Here is a 22,535-nt window from a genome sequence, read left to right on the forward strand (position 1 = left end):
TCGACCCCTAAAAGATAAAGAGTGTCCTCGAAAGGATTTGAACTAAGAAAATAATGAAAGAACAGAAAACAGTTTTACCACACACTCTAACGATTCGGCCGGTTACCGGCAATGTGACACAGTAGCGATAAATTTAGTGAGAAAATACTAACAAAAGGGCCGATTACTAACAACTCAGTAAATATTAGAGTTCTATCAACACAACACTAGAAATAAAATTAGTGAAACGTTAACAACATATTTTGTGAAATACTATTAACTATGCAGTAAATGATTCTATAGTAATAATATTATTATAGTATTAACAATGCATTAAATGACACCTAACAACACAATAGTAAATAGGGCAGTACTAATAATTGGCAAGTATTAATTTTATTTAGTGACAGGCTACTGTCAAACAGTGATATGGTTGTACAACAAAGTAATGAGAGACTATTGTCATTACTATGTAACACTCTACTAATAATAATGTCATTAACAGTTAGCTAATATTGCTATCTAACTTATTTACTTCTACCATGTTAATGTTAAAATTTCTCATCTTGGTATTAACATTTTAAACAGTGCTAGGTTAAACATAGCTCATATATGACATTGTACTAACTCGGTTTTTAAAAATAATACACAACTAGAAGAAATGAAGTATCACATCTCTCGGATATATTGATACGTTAAATTTATACTGACACTAATAAGAATAGTGCTTCAGTATTAATAATATATGAGATTACGAATAAACAAAATGTTTGAAAATATTCATAAAAGGCAGTCACTGACCAAGAATTCATCATTATATGGTTCCACTTCCTGTTTCTTCTGAGCAACATAATTCAGTAGATATGAGTGAGACGAGGAACTGTCTTTGTTGATGTATACACCTTCGCTTTCCTTCATCTGTATATCCTCATAGATATGTGCTATGAATAATGATAATAAATATTAATAGGAAAAAATGCGCATATACACAAATATTAATAGTTACTAAAAAGTATAAATACGCACTCTTCCAGAAATATACACATATATATCTCCTGCCCAATTCAAGATCACAACATACATGTACACTGCAACATAATTTCTTTTCCTCAACAGGCCCTGCCCTATTTAACATTGTCCCGAGGGAGATCAAAGAGGAAAAGGATCCCATCAACTTTAAACAGAGTCTGGATAGATTCCTTCAAAGAATACCAGATAAGCCACCCATAATTGGATACAACTCACCCAACAAGAACTCACTACTTGAACAAAACTTGACTTAAAACAAAACTTGACTTAAACAGGATTCGAATAATCCTATCAGGTGGTGCTATTAAGTTAGACATGGCCTGGACCAATCTTTGGTCGAAACATATCTAAGTTTATCTAAGTTCTAAGTTCATATAGACTCACTTAAAGTGTTATGTGTGTGTGTTGTCTGTGTGTATGTGCTTGTGTGTGCGAATATGTGTGCGTGCGAGTATATGTGTCTGTGTCTGCATGTATTATGTGTGTGTGTGCGTGCGTGTGTGTGTGTGTGTGTGTGTGTGTGTGTGTATGTATTAATCAAAATACCACATTCATAGAAATTTTACTTGACTTCACATTCTCGCTTTAAATATTAGAAAACCACAATTGTATTTTATCCTTACATTTAATTTCTTTGTTTTCCATTCTCGTTCATTAGCTTAATTTCCTATTTTTCACTCAATGCTTTCTGCATTGTCTTTTATCTGTTAGGTAATAATTGCGATACTTACCACCAAAGATTTGCACGACATTCACTTTTTCCCATTTCTTACCCGTAATGTTTTCTCAACATACTAGACATAGCAGTTGAACTCCTATCAAATGAATTTTCTTCGTAGATCGAAAACATTTAATTTCCCTCGGCCCTTATCATAACGACTTAAACTTATTGTTGATAGAATACTTCTGTATACATAATGTTATTTTTCATATGATACATATTTTAAAATAAGTTGTCTTTCTCTTTAAAAGTAACATAATCCATATCTTTTTAAGCATTCAGTCACTTGCTCATAACCATCGGAAATCAAATTAAATTATCATCAATATAAAATATTCCGAGTTTCCGATTAGCTTTTAACAATAGAAATTAAAAGTATTCAGTAACTTGTGAATTCGAATATTGGTTAACAGAAGTATTTGTAGGTAAAAATCACAAAATGTTACAAATATGGGCTCATGATACGAGAACATTTTTTGATGTCCTTCGTTATTTATAGCGATGTCATTGTTTGTTTCTTCTCGAGACATACATGTCTCATAAGGGTTGGTTTGCAAGTTTCATTGGCGTATAGTTTCCCCACCTGGACGGGACGCCTGTCCGTCGCAGGTGAGTGCTTGATGGAGGAGGAAAGGGTGAGAAAAAGTTGTGGCGAAAGAGTCAACAGAAGTTCGCCATTGCCGGAGCCACACAGAACTTATGTATTTTGTTGATAAACACACACATCGCTCGGCCTGAGGTTTGAACCCACGATCCTTCGACTGAGAGTCCGCTGCTCTAGCCACTAGGCTATTTTCCTCCACATAACCATGTTTTCCAGAAATGAAGAAGCAAATATGTAATGGATCAGATGTCGTCTAAAACTAATCACAGCTGAAAAATAACTAAATATTCAGGTTAACAATAGGTACTATATAGCAGTGTCAGAGGTGAATCTCGTTGGGTTAAATATGCTGATTTATATCCTTCTGTCCAATATCTTATATACTCGAACTGCAGTACGTTTACTTCAACGCCGATGGTGATGTTGAATACATTCAAAGCAAGAATGACAGGTCTACTGAGATTCACAGAGTTCACCAAATAGTTCAACAGTGCATAATATAAATTTAACTTAAATATAGTACATACACATAATCAATATACACGATAAAGTAAACATGTTACTGTACAATAAAATAAATATCAATACACGTTGTCGTCAACAAAGCATGATCGCGCTATGAGCAATTGTAGCCTTCTTAGAGTTTTTTAAATAAATATTTGTCAACATTTTCAGTTCGTACACATCCTATAAAGACTCAATTCCTTTTGTTTGCCATGTGGCAAATGTAGTGAAAGTATGTTTGAAGAAATAGTGAGAGAGAATAAACCTACCTGTATCATCAGGAATGGCTTGTGAATACATATTTTCCGATGTTTTGCGAATTCTCTTACCACGTTTTGCAGTTGCTTTTTTTCCTATATAAGTATAGATTTATTCATGAACTACTAATGCGTAACTATCAGTGTGACTGTCTGATTAAACCAAATAGTTAAATATCATATAGTTATAAGTTACAAGTAGCATATAGTGTACTATTAATATTGATATATCTCACGTAAATCTATATTGATAGATTAAAATAATTAACAAGAGAACACCAAAGTCTTCATCTTCATACGGGAAATCAGCTGTGTGACACATTACTTCGAATTTAATACTCTTTTATTTATATCATGAATTTCACGACTGATATATCATTGCCAACAGAAAAAAAACTTATTTCTTCATTTTTACAAGGATTAAATTTTCATCCTATATGAAATACCGTTATCTTAAATATTATTAAATACATAGCGTGGCGCAACTATATTGTCATTGTTTTCATCCCTCTATTTTCTGAATTCATTCAGTTACCAATAGATATGAGCTTGATTTTCATTGCATCTAGGTTGATAAAATGAATGTTAAACAATTCTATTTTAGTTTTGGAGATGATTCCAACATGCTACACCTATGTCATGTCAGGTTATATCACGGTGCCAATGTAATGAACTACAATTATTAGTAAAAAGTTTCAAGATTGTAAGGCGGAGATTAGACAGAATCGTTATCACGCCGGGCAAAATGTGTTGCAGAATTTTGTCCATATTTACATTATAAGTTCAATTTCAACTGTGGTTATCTTTGCATTTAATCTTCTTGGGGTCGATGAAATAAGTGCCAGTAATGCTGTCCTTGTACCAACATTCGAAACACGTATATGTCAAGATCGTGTACACATACGCACGCGCAAGCATACACTCAAATATATATCCTTAATGCTTCCGATTTAACATCTCACATGCGTTTTATATTTCTGGATAAAGACTCTTAGCTGCCGATGCTTAATGATTTATCATAATATCAGGCTGAATAAAAAGTAAGCAACATTTTGAAACATGAAATTCATTAGTATATATTTCAACAATGCGGAAGTACCATTACAATCAACACATTTTTTGCCAATGAGTTACACGTTTGTTTATTCCGGTAACATAAAAATCTGGAGTTCAGGTGCTAATGAAATCTTTCAGCATCGTTTTGCTTTTTGAATGCCTTCTCTCGCAGGAAACCATCAAGGTGACTGAAAAAGTGGTAGTCAGTAGGAGAAAAGTCTGGGGAATAAGCTGAGTGTGGAAGAACTTTGTAGCCAAGTTCCCTCAATTTCTGGAGTGTCGTTAGTGAAACGTATGGTCGAGCATTGTTATGAAGAATGATCAGCCCTTTTCTGTTGCCCCGTCTGGGACAGAGGAGTAGCAGTTTTCCGTTCATTTTGGTAATTTCATGGCAATATGTTTCTACAGTAATGGTTTTTCCGGGTTTTAAGAAGTTATATTGGATGAGTCCAGCAGTACACCTTTAAACAGTCACCATGACCTTTTTGAAGAAATCGGGACTATGGAAGGTTTCCGTTGCTTCATTTTGGTCCAACTACTGCGAAGAACGTTTTCTTTTATTGCACAGTATCGACTTTTCATCGCAAGTTAGAATACGGTCGAGAAACAGATCGGTCACGTTAGGTAGGAGAGGCGACGAGCAAATTTCATATCTGAGCATTTTCCGATTTTCATTCAAATTGTGTGGTACCCATTTGTTGAGCCTTTTTGATGCTTTGATCGCACTTGCAGGCAGTTTTCTGGCTAGCCTGAAGTTCTTTTCCCAGTTTTCGAGTGGTTTTACGTGGATCTTACTCAATAACGATCTTTAATTGACCGTCATCGATAACTGATGAGCGTCCACCATGTTCGCGATCTTCAAGGCCCAGGTCTCACTCCGAAATCGTTTAAAACATTTTGGAGCTGACCAATCACAGGTAATTTCCTAACCAAATCTTTCGTTGATATTGCGAGCTGTTTTAGCTGCTTTACGCCCTTTTTTGTAGTTGAAAAGCAAAATTTCTCGAATATCGCGCTTTGACAGTTCCATTTCAGATGATTGTAACAACAGTGAAAAAATATCAATATTAATTTATTAAGGCATTTGGGCAATTCTATTATCAAACAATTGGTAAAAAAATAAACACTTAAAAATTCAAAACTCTTCAAAAATCCGGCACAAATTCTTCATGGTTCAAAATGTTGATTACATTTTACTCAACCTGATATAACTTATGTTTTCGTAAAGCTATCTCATGAAATTTATCGTTATTGCGAGAATAATTGTAACAACGATTCATAAAGTATCTGTGAACCATGTGACTTATATATTAAAAAAGGATTTGTAGCGAGAGAAAATATTACCAATGGAAATAACTGAGAGCAGTATATTATATGCTTAGTTACGATATTTGACAAGGTACCATATTTTTGATGGAGAAGAGAAATTGGTCGATAAAACTCTTATAAAGAGAAGAGGCAAATTATCTCAGATCACATCTAGCCGACATTTTCAGTTATTCTTTCATTGAATGGAATGCTTTACTCTACGAAATACTTTAAACACTATTGCAAACTATACCAGAAAATATCTTCTTGACCGTTGAAATATTTTTCAGATACACTGTCTAAATAAACGTAATATCGATTAGATTACATCGACATTATTCAGCGCCTTATTACACTGGTCGACAAGTATTTTTCATCAAGCATATATCAAGGTGTACCTAGAATAGTTTTTAATGCTGACTTCAAATATACAATTTGTTTTTTGACATCACGTATAGTTTGTAAGATGAGAAAGTCATTTGGTTTTAGCTCACGCATCATAGAGAAATTTCAATTAAAATTAGTGACGTGTATACATCATGGAAGTATACGTTTAAAATAAACTACATTATTCATTGTTACATAGTTCAGATGTAATATTTCATCATCTTAAATTAACCAATAAAGTTTTGTTTGATAAAATAGGTATTTCAACATCTCAAATTGTCCAGTCATAGTTGGTCTGATGAAATATTTCTTCATCTCAAATTCAACATAACTATAATTGTTTGTATCTATTTCCCGACTTCTTTTCTGTGTTAACAATGTCAAGACAGTGCAGAAATTGTCGTGATGTATTTTGTCATGCCTGTGGACAATTTATTGCCAACGCTCAAAAACTTACAATAACACCAGAGATCAAGAAGATTTATAAGCTATACTTTGACTGTCCTTTTAGAGATCAGGACAAATTATGGGCACCACATATTATCTGCTTAGCTTGCTCAAATGGCTTATGTGACTGGTCCATTAAGATGAAGAATTCCATGCCTTTTGCCATTCTAATGATAAGGAGGGAGCCGAAAGACCATTTTAATGACTGATGTTCTTGCAAAGTAAATGTCACAGGATATTCTATGCGTAATAAAGACAAAATTGTGTATCCCACTTTGGATTCTGCAATGAGACATATGCCTCATAATGGAAGTCTGCCAATTCCAGTTCCACCAGATGATGGTATTGAAACATCATATGATTATGCTGACTGTCACGATAGTGCTGCTGTGGATGATTACGTGGCTGATGACGATAGCTTTGAACCTGAGGAAAGTTTCCCAAGCTCAACTGAATGACCTTGTTAGAGACCTATCCCTCTCAAAAGATAAAACAGAACTTTTGCATGAAGACTGAAGGAGAAGTATCTGATAGAACACGGTTATCGAATAACTTATTTGCAACAGAGAAATGTGGTTCTACAAACGTGATTTTCTATTGAGGACTTCCTTTACTTTTGCAGTAACATCGATTGGCTTTTCGAACGTATATGACAAAGCCATGATCCTGCAGAGTGGCATTTATTTATTGACTCTTCAAAATAAAGTTTAAAAGCTGTACTTCTCCATAATGGTAATTTGAAGCACTCCATTCCTATTGCACACTCCACTCCTTTCATCTTCATGAATTATATGAGAATATGGAACTTTTACTTCATGCCGTTGCCTATGAAAGGTATTCATGGAAAATATGTGGAGATTTGAAAGCCATTGGAATGTAAATTGGAAAGCAGTCAGGTTTCACAAAATACTGTTGTTTCTTGTGTCTATGGGATACTCGGGAAACTGACAGATATTATTAGGAATCAAACTGGCAAACAAGAACATCAGGACTGTCCAGCATCATGAATACAACTCTTGTAGATCCATGTAATGTGCTAGTGCCCCCTTGGCACATAAAACTTGGACTGATGAAACTGTTTGTAATGACACCAGGGAAGAAGAATGGCAGAGGGTTTGAGTATATTATAGAAAACTTACCGAAAATCACTCAGGCGAAGTTGAAAGAGAGTATCTTTGTCGAGCCCCAAATTAGAGAAGTACTCAAAGATATCAACTTCAAGACGACACTGAATGAACTGGAATTGCCTGCCTGAAATGTTTTCAATAGTATGTGTAACAATTTCTTAGGCAACAAAGGATGCAAAGGACCACAAGGATGGCCTGAAGAGTCTTCTGAAATGTTACTCAGTAATGGGTTGTCGTATGCCACCGAAAGTTCACTTCTTGATCTCCCACCTAGATTTCTCCGCAGATAACCTTTGAGTAGTCTCTGATGAAAATAGTGGTGAGCAATTCATATATATCTCAATAACCAAATACCTCAGAGAGTAAGGACACTAACCCAAAATTTAGTGCTCGTTCAACCATATTACATGTAAAGGTAAAACAATGCAAGAAACAGATACATATTCACATACCGACACCAAATTGCAGCTGCCATTCCCATGGCTAGAATGACAAACAGAAGCAATGGAACTAATACAGACACTAGGATATTCTTGCTTGTTTTCTCTGGAAAGTAAAAGAAAATGTATGGCTTATATACACATATTTACACATATATGTGCATCAACATATATGTACAAACACAAAAATGCATGCATATATATATATATACATATATACAAACACACACACACAGACATACATACATACAGTCACCTGAGTATTATACTTGATGTACTGGAGCTCTCTCGGTTACAACAGCGAGGGTTCCAACTGATTCGATCAACTTAACATCCTGCTCGCGAAATTAACGTGCAAGTGGCTGAGCACTCCGCGGAGACGTGTATACTTAACGCAGTTTTCGGTGAGATTCAGCGTGACATAGAATGTGACAGGGGTAGCCCTTTGAATTATAAGTACTACTCATTTTTGCCTGATATAAATACTGAACCAACATGAAATGAAGTGTTCTATGAAGTGCTTGTGAAAGTGTATACACACATCCACTTCTACCTTGTTTTTTTCCTCTTAACTCAGTATGGCTTATCGATCACCACTAACATTAATGAGATTTGTACATTCAAACAAATTAATATATAGTTTTAATTTTAATGACTGCTATGACCATTTCAACTTGTACTTGTTCTCCTAATTCATAATGCTAAATTTATCTGTTTTGAAGATTTAAATTTGTCAACATTGAAACTTTTAAAGATATATTCTAATTCATAATATTAAACTTTTACCACTGATAAACAAAAATATTTTTGAAACTAGTTTGATATATATGGAAATAAATGTATTTTAAACAATTACGGTTTTTTCAAATTTAGGTGCATTTTGAACAACAAATTTGCCTAATATATATATAGACACATATTCTTTTTGTTTATATGTAGGGAAGTAAATATGCGAGCTAGCATGGTCTCTCCCCACCCCTCTCCAAAACCGACATGTAAAAAATACATTTCTATCAACAAACATTCCAAAACTAAACTTATATTTTTTCCTCTCTTTTATAATCACCCTTTTACAAAAAAACATGTATCTTACACCTCATTAACACGATCACTTCCAGACACACACCTAAAGTCATCTTTAACATAGAAAATTACCGAAGTTTCTCTTTACAAAGAATTTGAAAAACATTGACCATTATCATTTTTAACAAATGTCAGCTATTCAAATGGCATTAACGGGAGGCCTTAATAAAACACTCTTTAAACACCCCACCACCTCCCAACTCTATTACCAATCATCTTGTTTTTACCATTCACCAATGTCTTTGAGCTCTGGTTCATCAACATTCCTTACTCCCACTCTTATTAAAAAACCCCAAACCCATCCCATACATACCCAAATTTCTTATATACAGAATTGCACAACACAACCTAAGATCAGTTTGACAACCGCCACAGACAAATGCGAGAAAATTTTTGTGTAAAGTTAACAAGAAAGGCTTTAAAAAATCTTCCCACCAAAGTTAATAGAGAACTTACTAGATCTATAAACCAAATTGTATAATTATATTATTAGAACATTAAATTAATTAGAACTACCAGTAAAGTCATCCTATTTTCAAATATGCCTAACTGCACTGAGGTTTTCACACACACACACACACACACACACACACACACACACACACACACACACACATACACACACACATACGCACACACACACACATATATATATATATACATACGAGGGGGTGTATGAAAAATCTTGAGCCTCAAAAAACAAAACATAGTACAAGACTTCAAGGTTCAAAACTGTTCATACACCCCTCATATATATATATATAGTTATATAATATTCATCGACGAGGTAAGTAACGTTTTCTATTTAACAATATTATTTAACTTTTGAATTGTATTATGTTTGATCATTATTATTATTAATGTTGTTAAAGTACTAATTTTTATATATAATTCCTTGGTAATTATTAGTTGCTATATGTATATCTATTTATTTATTATGTTTATTACAACATTTATAATGTGATTTAGCGTATTACATATAATTTAATTTGAGAAATAGTTTTGTAAAACAATATATTATTTAATAGTTAAGGGGGTCTATCTATAACGTAGCATTGCATTTAAGTAAATAAGTTTAATATTAATTGATAATTTGGTCAACTATATAATTGAGTAAAATATCAAATCTATAGATACTACATATATATATATAACATAGTTATATAATAGGTGTGTATATATTTGAACCATTTTCTATTTATAATTCTAATATTTATAGCTTGTACTAGCATTATGTATATCACTTAACATGAAATTTTGTTAGTATACGTTACTTAATGATAATAAGATTTAACTTAGATGATTATTAAATAAATAACTTAATTAATAGATAATTTAATTTAATGTATATAGTTTAAATTATAGTATTTTAGTTTTCACTTAATGTTTATTTTGTATTTTATATATATATATTTATTTGTTTTAAATAATCTAATTAATTGCATTTTATTTTCTAGTAATGATATATTATAGTTTTTTTATATATGTTAAAATTTTATTTTTAAAGATATGATATATATTTATACCACTTTTTCTCTTTTTTATTTATACATGAATATATTTGTGCAGCAATTTCCTATTTTAAAAGTTTGTATATGTATATCTATAAATTTATTTAATTAATTATTTTATTGTTTTGATCTTTAACCTGAAGAGTGACTATATTTACATTGAATTGATTTTACTGTTATCATATCTTAAATATAGCCACGAATCACGTATAGTTATTCTACCAAATACATACATTTTATTTATTATTTTACACATTACTTAATTATTGGTATATGTTTTATCTTATGTTTAATTTTTCTATACGATGTAATTTTTTCTAAATGGCATAATTGAACTTTTTCATTGTTAAGTTGATAAAAGGTGTTTTTCTCTAATCTATATATATATATATATATATATATATATATATATATATATATATATATATATATATATAATATCATATTATATTTTGTGAAATCTGATTTAGTGTCTCAAAATTGACATTTTCCCTGTAAGTTCGGAATAATATTCCCTCATATTATTATTATTATTATTATTATTCTTATTATTATTATTATTATTATTATTATTATTATTATTATTATTATTAATATTATTATTATTATCATTATTATTATAATATATATATATATATATATATATATATATATATATACATATATATTCATATACACTTATTTACGTATAAATATACATATATATATATATATACATCGACCCCAGTGTTCAACTGGTAGTTATTTAATCGTGCTCGAAAGAATGAAAGAAAAAGTCAACCCCAGCATCGTTTGAACTCAGAATGTGTAATTGTGCAGAAAAACCGCTAAGTACTATTACCAGCGAGGAAAAGACAACGCGGACCTCGGCGACAATTTGAACTCGGAATGTAAAGACGGAAGAAATTCCGCTAAGAACTTTTGCAGGACGTCCAAATGATTCCACTAGATTTCTTACGACGGTAAATGAGATGTCTTAGTGAGAAGTAAATATATAGTGTTTAGATTAGTGCATTCGATCTTCAACGTGATTGAGGGATTCATAGTTCGATTAATTAGGAATAAAATGAACATAAACAAGATGTATTTTGGTTTCATTCGGGCGACAAGTACTACTGATCTTCTCTTTATTATGCAGCTAATGCAAAAGAAGTATTTAGTTAGTAAAATTTAAAATCCTCTACTTTGCATTTGTCACTCTAAAGAAAGATTTCAGCAGGGATTCCATTTCTTGATGTCGAGGTCGTAGCGGCCGCTTGTAAACAAATGGCTGTTGAGTGTCGTTCAAGACATGTACAAATATATATTCAGTAAGATGTGAGTTAACGAACACAATAATGAATTTAGTTTGGAGGTTGATGTTCGCCATGTCTCGGTTCTCAGCCTTTTTCTATTTACCAATGCTACATATTTTTCAAACTTTGTTCATGTATACAAACACATAAAATGTAGAGTGAAAGGAAGCTCACATACTCTGCTGGATGTGCAAAGTTAGTTTGCATGTATGACCAAAAATATGTCTTGAGAGAAAAATTGGGCATAAGAAGCATTAATGCACAGCAGAGAAAACGGAACTTGTAATGACATAGGACACGGATGAGTGACAACAACCGAATAAAGATGTGGCAAACACTAAAGTTGAATAAAACATTTGGAAGAAGACTCAGGAATATGTGGGATGAAGTAGTGAAGAGTGACTTCAAATTTTTTAACCTTACGGAGAAGATAGGAACCGAACGAGATTAATGGTGATGTGAAGTGCTAGAAGACCACTGCTCATCAAAGCAAAAATTAGATCCTATCATGCCTTACAACACAATTCATCTAACGGTCATCTTTCTGTCTATATTGCAACTGTGGTACAACTCGCTCAAGAGATGTGATATCATTTATCCCCTATTTTTCATATTGTATGGTTACGACGGTCCCTTACGAATGCCTCCTCCTCATCCCGTACTCTCTATCACTCCTCCTCCTCTTTAACCTATTTCACTTCACCTCCAGCAAACTGATATTCATATCAAATACCTTCTTTAAACATCTATGAAACTGTTGACACACAAAAGTGCAGTTAACTAAATTGCACCTTGTATCTTGAATGTACGCTCTCAACATCACTCCCTCTCTCTCTCTCTCTCTCTCACCAGCGGATGAAGCCATGTAATCACATCTTCAGCAAGATACCTATTCCTGTCTCTCTACCATACTTTCATATGCCTCAATACCGTACCCCATTTTGCTGAAGGTTCTTGCCTTGGAAAACTTGTTGACATCGCTAGTGCTGATGCAACGACAAAAGCGCTCAGTACACATTGTAAAGTGCATCCTGTTAATAAGGGCATCCTGCTGTAGAAACCCTGTCAAAGCAGACACAATAGCTTGTCGCAGCCCTCTGCGCTCGTTGGGACACCTAGAACCGCACAAACGCTACCCACATACAGAACGGATGTCAAATGGCGATGGCGATGATGATGATACCTAGTCTCATTGAAATGAAGTTTTTAACATGGATGTTATAGCCTACCCCTTAGTTCAATCGATTTCTGTTTGTCTTCTTCAAGTCTTCTCATCTACCTTATATCTATGATGTATATACACAGAGGTTGGACAAAATAATGCAAACGTCTAGTAGTATAGCATCAACATTTTGAAATATCTATAAAAATTTCAAAAAATTATTTTTCTATATTTTCTGATTTATTATTATCGTCGCATAATATATTTTGCAAAAATTGCTGTTTCTTTTCAGTTACCATTAGAAAAAGGTAACTAAAATCCATTAAAATAACAGATCTATTGGACTTTCAAAGAGGTCAAATTGTTGGTGCTCATATGACAGGTGCTAGCAAAACAAAAACAGCTGAAATGTTTGGTGTATCAAGAAGTACTATCCTGAAAGTATTGGCAGCCTTTGAGAAATGTTGAAAAAACTACTCGTCAAAACAAAACTCCGCAACCAAAACATTCAGATAGGAACTCTTGCACGAATTGTTAGAATGGATCACAAAAGTACAGTTACTACAATTACTGTAGTGATTAATGACCATATTGGGAACCCTGATTCCACAAAAAACTGTTTGCAGGGCGCTGCACAAAGCCAGATTTCACGTGAGGGCTACAATGAGAAAACGACTTCTTTCGAAATAAAACGTCACAAAGTGTTTAGAGTGGAGTAAAAAGCTACAAATTGGTCCTTAGAGCACCCTTTCCCATACTTCCGACCACCGGTGGAGTATACGTGTGGAGAGAGCCAAAAGGAGCAAGAACCATTTGACCCAGACTGCTTTCTTCAAACTGTTAAACATGGAGGAATATCTGGCAGAATTAATAGTAAAGGCTATTTAAGCATTTTATCTCATCAAATTCCTCATATGGTTGCGGAAAAGTTTCCTGAGGGAAACACAATCTTTCAGGAAGATAATGCACCAATTCACACACCTAAAGTTGTTTCTGAACGGCAGGAATAAGATTCTAGTGAAATTGAACAGTTTATCTGGTCAACAGAGTTCCCTTTATTGAGCGTTTATTGTGCATTTTATTAAAACATGTAAACAGTCGATACCTTACACTATATAATATCATCACTACAAGAAATATAGATTGTTTTAGCTTAGGAATGGACAAAATTTCCTTTGGAAACAATTCAAACTTTGTACGAGTCCATACCTCGTAGAATTGAAGCTGTAATTACTACCAAAGGCGGTCCTACCCCATATTAAGATAATTTGTTTAATATATATATATATATATATATATATATATATATATATATATATATATATATATATATATATATATATAAGTGTCTTACATAGATATGTATATATATATATATATATATATATATATATATATATATATATATATATATATATATATATATACGTAAATAATACATATATATGTATAAATACATACACATACATCCATACATATATACAGCATACATAAAAACGCATGCAACCCACATATCTCAATATGAATTCACGAAGTATTTAATGAATGAAAGTTTGGAAAGTATATTGTTTATAAACCTGTATAGTCCCCGTCTCAATTACCACGTTAATGAGATAAAGTAAGAATCAGATACAGAGATTTAAACATATTTTTATGAAATGTATTATAGTTTCGTATCATACTTTGTTGACAATAGTAGCCTTTATATCCAGCAGAACATCCATCTGAGCATTCTCCAGTTATTCTGTCGCAGTTTTCGTTGTCGATACAATGACATGTCCCTCTACAATTCTTACCAAATCTACCAGCTTCACATTCTGAAAATATTAATATAAAACACAATAGGTTAGATATTATTAGCTCCACACAATAAAAGTTATGGCTGTAAGAGTTCTCTTCTACAAATATATGTGAGACATCAATGATACGCTTTTTTATAATCTTATCTTAAAACATAACTTATGAGTTAATGTTGAAGTAGTTTTTGATAATAAATAAGAAAGTTGATTTACGCTAAGAAACACTAAATGAAATGTAGGGAATTTAAAAATGTTGGAATAAAAAGTATTGGAAATAACCTTCTTGGCAGTTGTATTCGGTGTATCCTGCATTACAGTCACCTGGACACGATCCATTTATGTGATTACATGTTGCGTGACAATGACATTTCTTTGCGCAATTGCGACCAAATTTACCGATGGGACATTCTGAAATAATAAAAAAACCTTAGCCATAGATTGCTATTATAAGAGTTTTATGGTATCTTATAGATGACTCAGTATGTCAGATATTGTTATTTCTTTTAGCATCACAGACACTAGATAGAGATGAATATATACTTGATTCCTCATTGTATTTCAACGTGGATCAATGAAATGTCACTACAGATAATAAGATGAAAGTATTCGCGTAAAATAAAATCCGATGAAATATCAAATATAGATAAGTATAGAGAACACGAGCAGACAAGCGACTTCCTTCAACAACTTTTGCATAAGTCGTCTCCCTATATCAGAAATGGTGTTCAATGGTGATAGTTTGAATGAAAGTTTGGTAAGAAGATTGCTTCCCAACCATATGGATCCGGGCTCAGTCCCACTGCATGGCAACTTGTGCATCTGTCTTCTATTATAGCGTCGGACCGACCAAAGCCTTGATAGTGGACTTGGTAGGCGGAAACTGAACGATGGCATCGAATACATGCATACATACACACACACACACACACACACAGATAAATATATATGTATATACATAAATACATGAATATATATATATATATATATATATATATTCACACACACACACACACACATATATATATATATATATATATATATATATGTGTATATATTTTAATCAAGAAGTACTGTCCTGGAAGTAATGCATCCTTTGAGAAAGTGGGAAAATCGTCGTCGAAACAAAACTCCGGAAGAGAACCAAAGATTTCAGATAGGGACTCCTACGCGAATTGTTAGAATGGATCAAGAAAGTACAGTTCCCAAAATTCCTGCAGAGCTTAAGGACCACCTTGAGAACCCTGTTTCCACAAAAACTGTTCGCTGGGAGCTGCACAAAACCGGATTTCACGGGAGTGCTTATTCAGAAAACCACTACTTTCAAAAACAAACGTCGCAAAGTGTTTAGAGTGGAGTAAAAAACTCCAGAATTGGTGCCTAGAGCATCCTTTACCTTATTTCCGCCCACCGGTCGAGTATACGTGTGGAGAGAGCAAAAAGAAGCGAGAAGCATTTGACCCAGACTACCTTCTTCCAACTGTTAAATATGGAGGAGTATCTGTGATGATCTGGGGTGGGGATGCATCGTGGAAATTCTCCGGCCCAATTGTTTCCCTTCATGGCAGAATTAATAGTGAAGGCTATTTAAGCATTTTATCTAATCAAAGTCATCCTATGGTTGCTCAACTGTTTCCTGAGAGAAACGGAATCTTTCAGAATGATAATGCACCAATTCACACAACTAAAGTTGTTACTGAATGGCAGGAAAAACATTCTAGTGAAGTTGAACAGTTCATCAGGTCACCAGAGTCCCCAGATCTCAATATTATTGAGCATTCGATGTGCATGTTATAAAAACATGCAAAGAGTCAATATCCTCCACCGTATCGATATCATCACAAGAAATGGAGATTATTTTAGCTGAGGAATGGACAAAAATTCCTTTGGAAACAATTCAAACTTTGTACGAGTCCATAACTCGTAGAATTGAAGGTGTAATTACTGTCAAAGGCGGTCCTACCCCATATTAAGATAATTTGTTTAAAAGTTCCATTATTTTATCCAACCCCTGTATTTATGTATACAAAGACACACACACACACACATACACACACACACACACATATATATATATATATATATATATATATATATGAGTGTGTTATATATAGGTATGTGTACCTATATATATATATATATATATATATATATATATATATATATATATAATAAAATATTAGGGAATAAATCCAAACTTACAGGGAAAAATCAGATTTAGGATTAAATCCAATTTTATAGTATAAATATATTATATTATATTATATTAAATTAGAGATAAAACCACTATTGGGCAAATCAAACAATTAAAAACATAAGCCAATACATAAAATTAATTAATTTATATTATTTTAAAATATCAAAAGTATTGTAAGATTAATAAATGATAAAGAATAACACTACGATCGTTTCATGGCTGTACAATTCATAATAATTCGAGTTACAGTCAATCTTCAGGTGAATTAAATATTTATCTCAGCGAGGTTTAGCAATGAACTGATATAAATATTTAATTCACATGACGATTGACTGTAACTCGAATTATTATGAATTGTACAGCAATGAAACGATCGTAGTGTTATTCTTTATCATTTATTAATCTTACAATACTTTTGATATTTAAAAATAATATAAATTAATTAATTTTATGTATTGACTTATGTTTTTCATTGTTTGATTTGCCTAATAGTGGTTTTATCTCTAATTTAATATATATATATATATATATATATATATATATATATATATATATATATATATATATACACGTATTTATATATACACACATATATATATATTTGATGGCTTCCCCGTTGTTATCGAGTATGGCCATTGCATGAAGCTTAACTGTTATTGGTGCTGTGATCGAATGTGACTTTTTAGCCCAGTTAAAAATGTACAGTCTTGTACAAAACTGTAAGCTAAAACCTTTACCGGCTCTAGTTGTAACTGGGCTTCATGTACCTTTGCATGTCATTTAAGTCCTCCTGCCGAATTACACTCTCTTCCACATGCCTGACAGATATGATTAGTATGGTGTGTAACACCACCACCAGTGGCCAGGTTGTTACTCATCTGTCTCGCTCTATGACTACGAAGATGACTCTTGAGTCCAGCTTTACTGAGGCAGGTTCTTGCACAGACACTTTATGTCAGCATCATAGTGAGACCCTTCCCATCTGGAAATGTAACAGCGATGCCTTTCCTGACATCCCTCCTTACTTTCCCATCCGCAACTCGAGATTTCTCAAAAGTAGCTGTCCCCTCATGCACAATCCTTCTCCAACTGCTACGATCAATAGCTATTCCCTCTCATGTGTCAGGAGAGATGCAAGCATCTCTTAAGGAAGCCTTCAGAAAGTCCTTATACCTCTTTTTTGGTTTATGTGGAGGTCGTTCTCCTTTAGCTAACTCTCCATAAAAGAGTCGTTTTGGCATCCTTGAATCCTTCATCCTGACTAGATGACTACACCATCTGAGCCTTTGCTTTAACACAAGAGCTTCTATACTTTCGCACCGAGAGCCTTCCAATAAATTCAAGATCACTGATGCGGTCCTCCCACTTAATGCCATAGATCCGTTTGAGACACATCTGATGGAAACGGTCTAGTTGCTTAAGGTGGTATCGATATGTGACCCACGTCTCGCATGCATAGAGAAGAGAAGGGAGCACACATGCCTTGTACACCTTTATCTTTCTGCATATGTCTCGCCGACTTCAGAGGCGCCTTTCTAGCCTTCCGAAAGTATCACTTGCTTTCCTAATTCTGTATGGAATTTCATCATCCTATTAACTATATCTATTAACAGTGCTTCCCAGGTAGACAAACTGATCAACTACATCAAGTCGTTTACCGTACACTTAGATATTTGGTACACTATACTGCTTACCAGGAGCAGGTTGGTACATGACAACAGTCTTCTTAAGACTGACAGACAATCCTAATGCAGTACAAACATCGGAAAATGCATTCAAAATGTGTTGCATATCAATCTGTGTGTGCTACAAAATCAAAATTATCTGCATACAAAAGGTCTCTTATGATAGAGGTAAATACTTTTGTCTTTGCAGCAAAGCGCCTGATATTAAATATGTTGCCAGAGGTTCGATAATGGATGTCAACACCATATCTGCAGTTTCTGAATGCAATACAGAAATCAATCGCAAAATATATGGCAAATAGTGTCAGTGCCAGAATATCCCCGTTTCACTCCATTTTGTATTGAAATGGGCTCCGACATTTTCCCTCTAACATTAACCTTACCCTTCATGTCTTCATGAAAAGACCTAATCAAAGCAAGGAACTTTGCAGGACACCCACGTTTATGGAGGAGTTTCCACAATGCTTTTCTATTAACGGTATCAAAGGCTTTTGTCAGATCAACAAAAACCTGATACAAATCTAGACCCTCTTCCACACACTTCTGAAGCTGTCTAGCTGAAAAGATCATATCAGCAGTTCCACGTCCCACATGAAAGCCAGACTGACTTTCTGGAAGAACACAGTCTGCAACGTGTTTCAACAGACGATCCAGAAGTACCCTGCATAAAACCTTTCCTACGACAGAAAGCAAAGATATTCCCTTATAGTTATCACAATCATTCCTGCTGCCCTTTCCTTTATGCAAGACCACCATTACTGTATCTCTCCAGTCCTCAGGTATAGATTCACTAGTCCATATCTTACCAAACAAAGAGTAAAATTGCCGTAGAGGTTTCTCACCACCATGCTGTAACAACTCCGCATGTATGCCATCCATACCCGCAGATTTCCCGTTATTCATCCTTGAGACAGCCACTGCAACTTCCTCCAACTTTGGTGGTTCTGCGAGTGCTGCCTTCACGGGTAATACAGGGATGAGATAGAGAACATCCTCACTAACTACAGACTGCTGCTTCAAAAGTTCATCAAAGTGTTCTTGCCACATTCGCAGAATTCCTTGTGAATCACGAAGAAGTTCTTTACCATCCCTGCTTCGAAGTGGTGTCATCAGCGAAGAACACGGTCCATAAACTTCTCGCAAGAGATCATACAACAGCTTTGTGTTATTGGAATCTGACACCACCTGTATCTCATCAGCCCTCTGAGAGAGCCTTTGCCTCAGTCGTGATTTTACATCCTTGATTTCCCTATGCAGCACTTCTCTTTCCTGTGGCTTTGCTGACAAATAGCGTGACAAAGTTCGTCTTTTATCAGCCAATAAATATTCTATATGTTCATCATTTTCTTTAAACCGATCTTGAGGCTTTCTTTGCATCAATCCCAGAACTTTCTTGCCTATATCATAAACTGACTTTTTAAGGGTCGGCCAATCCTCCCCAATATCTGCAGCATTCATTTCGTCTCGTAAAGTTCTCTTCACACTATTATACCTAAGACGATCAACATTCAGTCTTTTAGGCAGAGTAATCCCTGCAGCCTGGATTTTATGTTTTGTGACTAATTTCACTTTTGCACGTACTAGGCGGTGGTCAGTACAACACTCAGCTCCACGAAGAACACGAACACACTGCACATCTTGTCTGTCACGCACCCTAACAAAGATGTAATCCAGAAATGCCATTCTTTAGACGCATGTGGTCTTAAACTTATTCTTTTGTTGAAACATGGTATTGGTAACACACAGACGCAGTTCCTCACACATCTGCAGCTGAAGCATACCATTACTATAACACTTTCCCACCCCATGCTTTCCAGTTACAGTCCATGTGTTAAAATCCCTACCCACTCTAGCATTAAAGTCACTCAGTATGATGACTGTGCCTGCTCGAGGGATATTTCTTATAATGCCCTTCAAAGCATGGTAGAAAGAAATTTTTTTATCATCAGTATAGCACATAGTGAGCATAAACACTCACCAAGGTCACAAAATTTCCTTTAACCAAAGGAATTCTCATGGACATAAGACGCTCGTTAATTCCGACTGGGAATTCTTCCAACTTGTTCACAAGAGTATTCGTAACAGCCAATGCCACTTCAGGTTCTCCTCTAAACACCCCACTTCTCCCTTTCCAAAAGAATGTATATTTCCCACAAGATTCTGTAAGGTGACCATCTCCAGGTAATCTCAGCTCTGATAAAGCAACGATGTCAAGATCATAGCGTTAAAGCTCCTTCGCAACAAGCGCAGTCCTTCGTTCAGGACATTCAGAGGACTTGCAGCCAAGCAGTGTCTGTGCATTGCAACAGCCAATATTCAATATTTTATTTGGTTCTATCACAGTAGCATGATGATGGTCGGATTCACACTGTGATGCTCTGGAGCCACTGCCGGGCCAGAATCTTTCATCTGTTGTGGTTCCACTGTCCTTACTGCCATTACTGTTTTGGTACATCATTGATTATTTGCTTTTTAAGGCTGCAGCCAGCCATTCAGTTGAGACTATATATATATATATATATATATATATATATATATATATATATATATATACATAGGGAGAGTTTAGGAGAAGAAACAAAAGACAAAGACAAGTGGTGTACAAAACAAACAGATGTATTAGTATAACGCTCAGGAATAGAAAAAGTCTTTTACGTTTCAAGTCTATATATATATATATATATATATATATACATATAGATATATGTATATACATATATACATCTATATACAAGTATATACATATATACATATAGATATATGTATATACATATATACATCTATATACAAGTATATACATATATATACAAGTATATACGTATATATACAAGTATATACATAAATACGTATACGTACATCCATACATATATACAGTATACATAAAAACGCATGCAACCCACATATCTCAAAATGAATGCACGAAAATATGTTGGTTTAAAACCTGTATAGTCTCCGTACCCATTACCACGTTAATGAGATAAAAGGAAACATAAAATAAGAATCAGATGCAGAGATTTAAACATATTTTTATGAAATGTATCATAGTTTCATATTATACTTTTTTGACAAAAGGATCCTGTATATCCAGCAGAACATCCATCTGAGCATTTTCCAGTTATTCTGTCGCACTTTTTCTTGTTTATACAATGACATGTTCCTGTACAATTGCTACCAAATCTACCAACTTCACATTCTGAAAATATTAATACAAAACGCAATAGGTCAGATATTATTAGCTCCACACAATAAAAGTTATGGCTGTAAGAGCTCTCATCTACAAATATATGAGAGATATCAAAGACACGCCTTTATTCCTCATTGTATTTCAACGTGGATCAATAAAATGTCACTATAGATAATAAGATGAAATTATTCGCGTAAAATGAAATCCGATGAAATATCAAATATTGATAATTATAGGGAATCACGAGAAGACAAAGGACTTCTTTCAGCAACTTTTGCATACGTCGCCTCCCTATACCAGAAATGGTGTTCAATGGTGATAGAGTTATTAATGAATGAAAGTTTGGTAAGAAGATTGCTTCCCAACCATATGGATCCGGGTTCAGTCCCACTGCATGGCAGGTTGTGTATACGTCTCCTATTATAGTGTCGGGTTGACCAAAGCCTTGGTAGTGAATTTGGTAGGCAGAAACTGAAAGAAGGCAGTCGAATACATGCATGCACACACACCTAATTATATATGTACTTACATAAGTAAATATATATATATATATATATATATATATATATATATATATATATATATATATATATATATATATACAGATATATGAATAAATAAATGGAGTTTAACGCAGGTGTAATCAAATATTTTTACTTTCGACACATGTTTCGAAAATTCCACTGATACTATTCAAAAGAATAAATGGTATAAACAATGCAATCTTCTCATCAGGAAAGTGAAAAACACGAACCTCGTCAAA

General features: G+C 33.9%; 2 protein-coding genes across 2 annotated transcripts in view; both read right to left on the reverse strand.

The window, feature by feature from the left end:
* Positions 1 to 22,535, reverse strand: part of LOC115219454 (multiple epidermal growth factor-like domains protein 6) — a 374,545-nt gene that overhangs the window by 42,976 nt on the left and 309,034 nt on the right. The window lies entirely within an intron of this gene.
* The window catches only part of LOC115218886 (protein draper), a 77,431-nt gene continuing 69,393 nt past the window's right edge, over positions 14,498 to 22,535 (reverse strand). Inside the window, exons 12-14 of the mRNA XM_029788880.2 lie at positions 21,647 to 21,781; positions 14,989 to 15,117; positions 14,498 to 14,727 (exon numbers count right to left, since the gene is read on the reverse strand). Of these exons, the coding sequence (XP_029644740.2) occupies positions 14,516 to 14,727; positions 14,989 to 15,117; positions 21,647 to 21,781 (476 nt within the window). The 3' untranslated portion in view covers positions 14,498 to 14,515. The remainder of the gene's footprint in view (positions 14,728 to 14,988; positions 15,118 to 21,646; positions 21,782 to 22,535) is intronic.

This window comes from Octopus sinensis, linkage group LG14, assembly GCF_006345805.1.
Source record: "Octopus sinensis linkage group LG14, ASM634580v1, whole genome shotgun sequence".
NCBI lineage: Eukaryota > Metazoa > Mollusca > Cephalopoda > Octopoda > Octopodidae > Octopus > Octopus sinensis.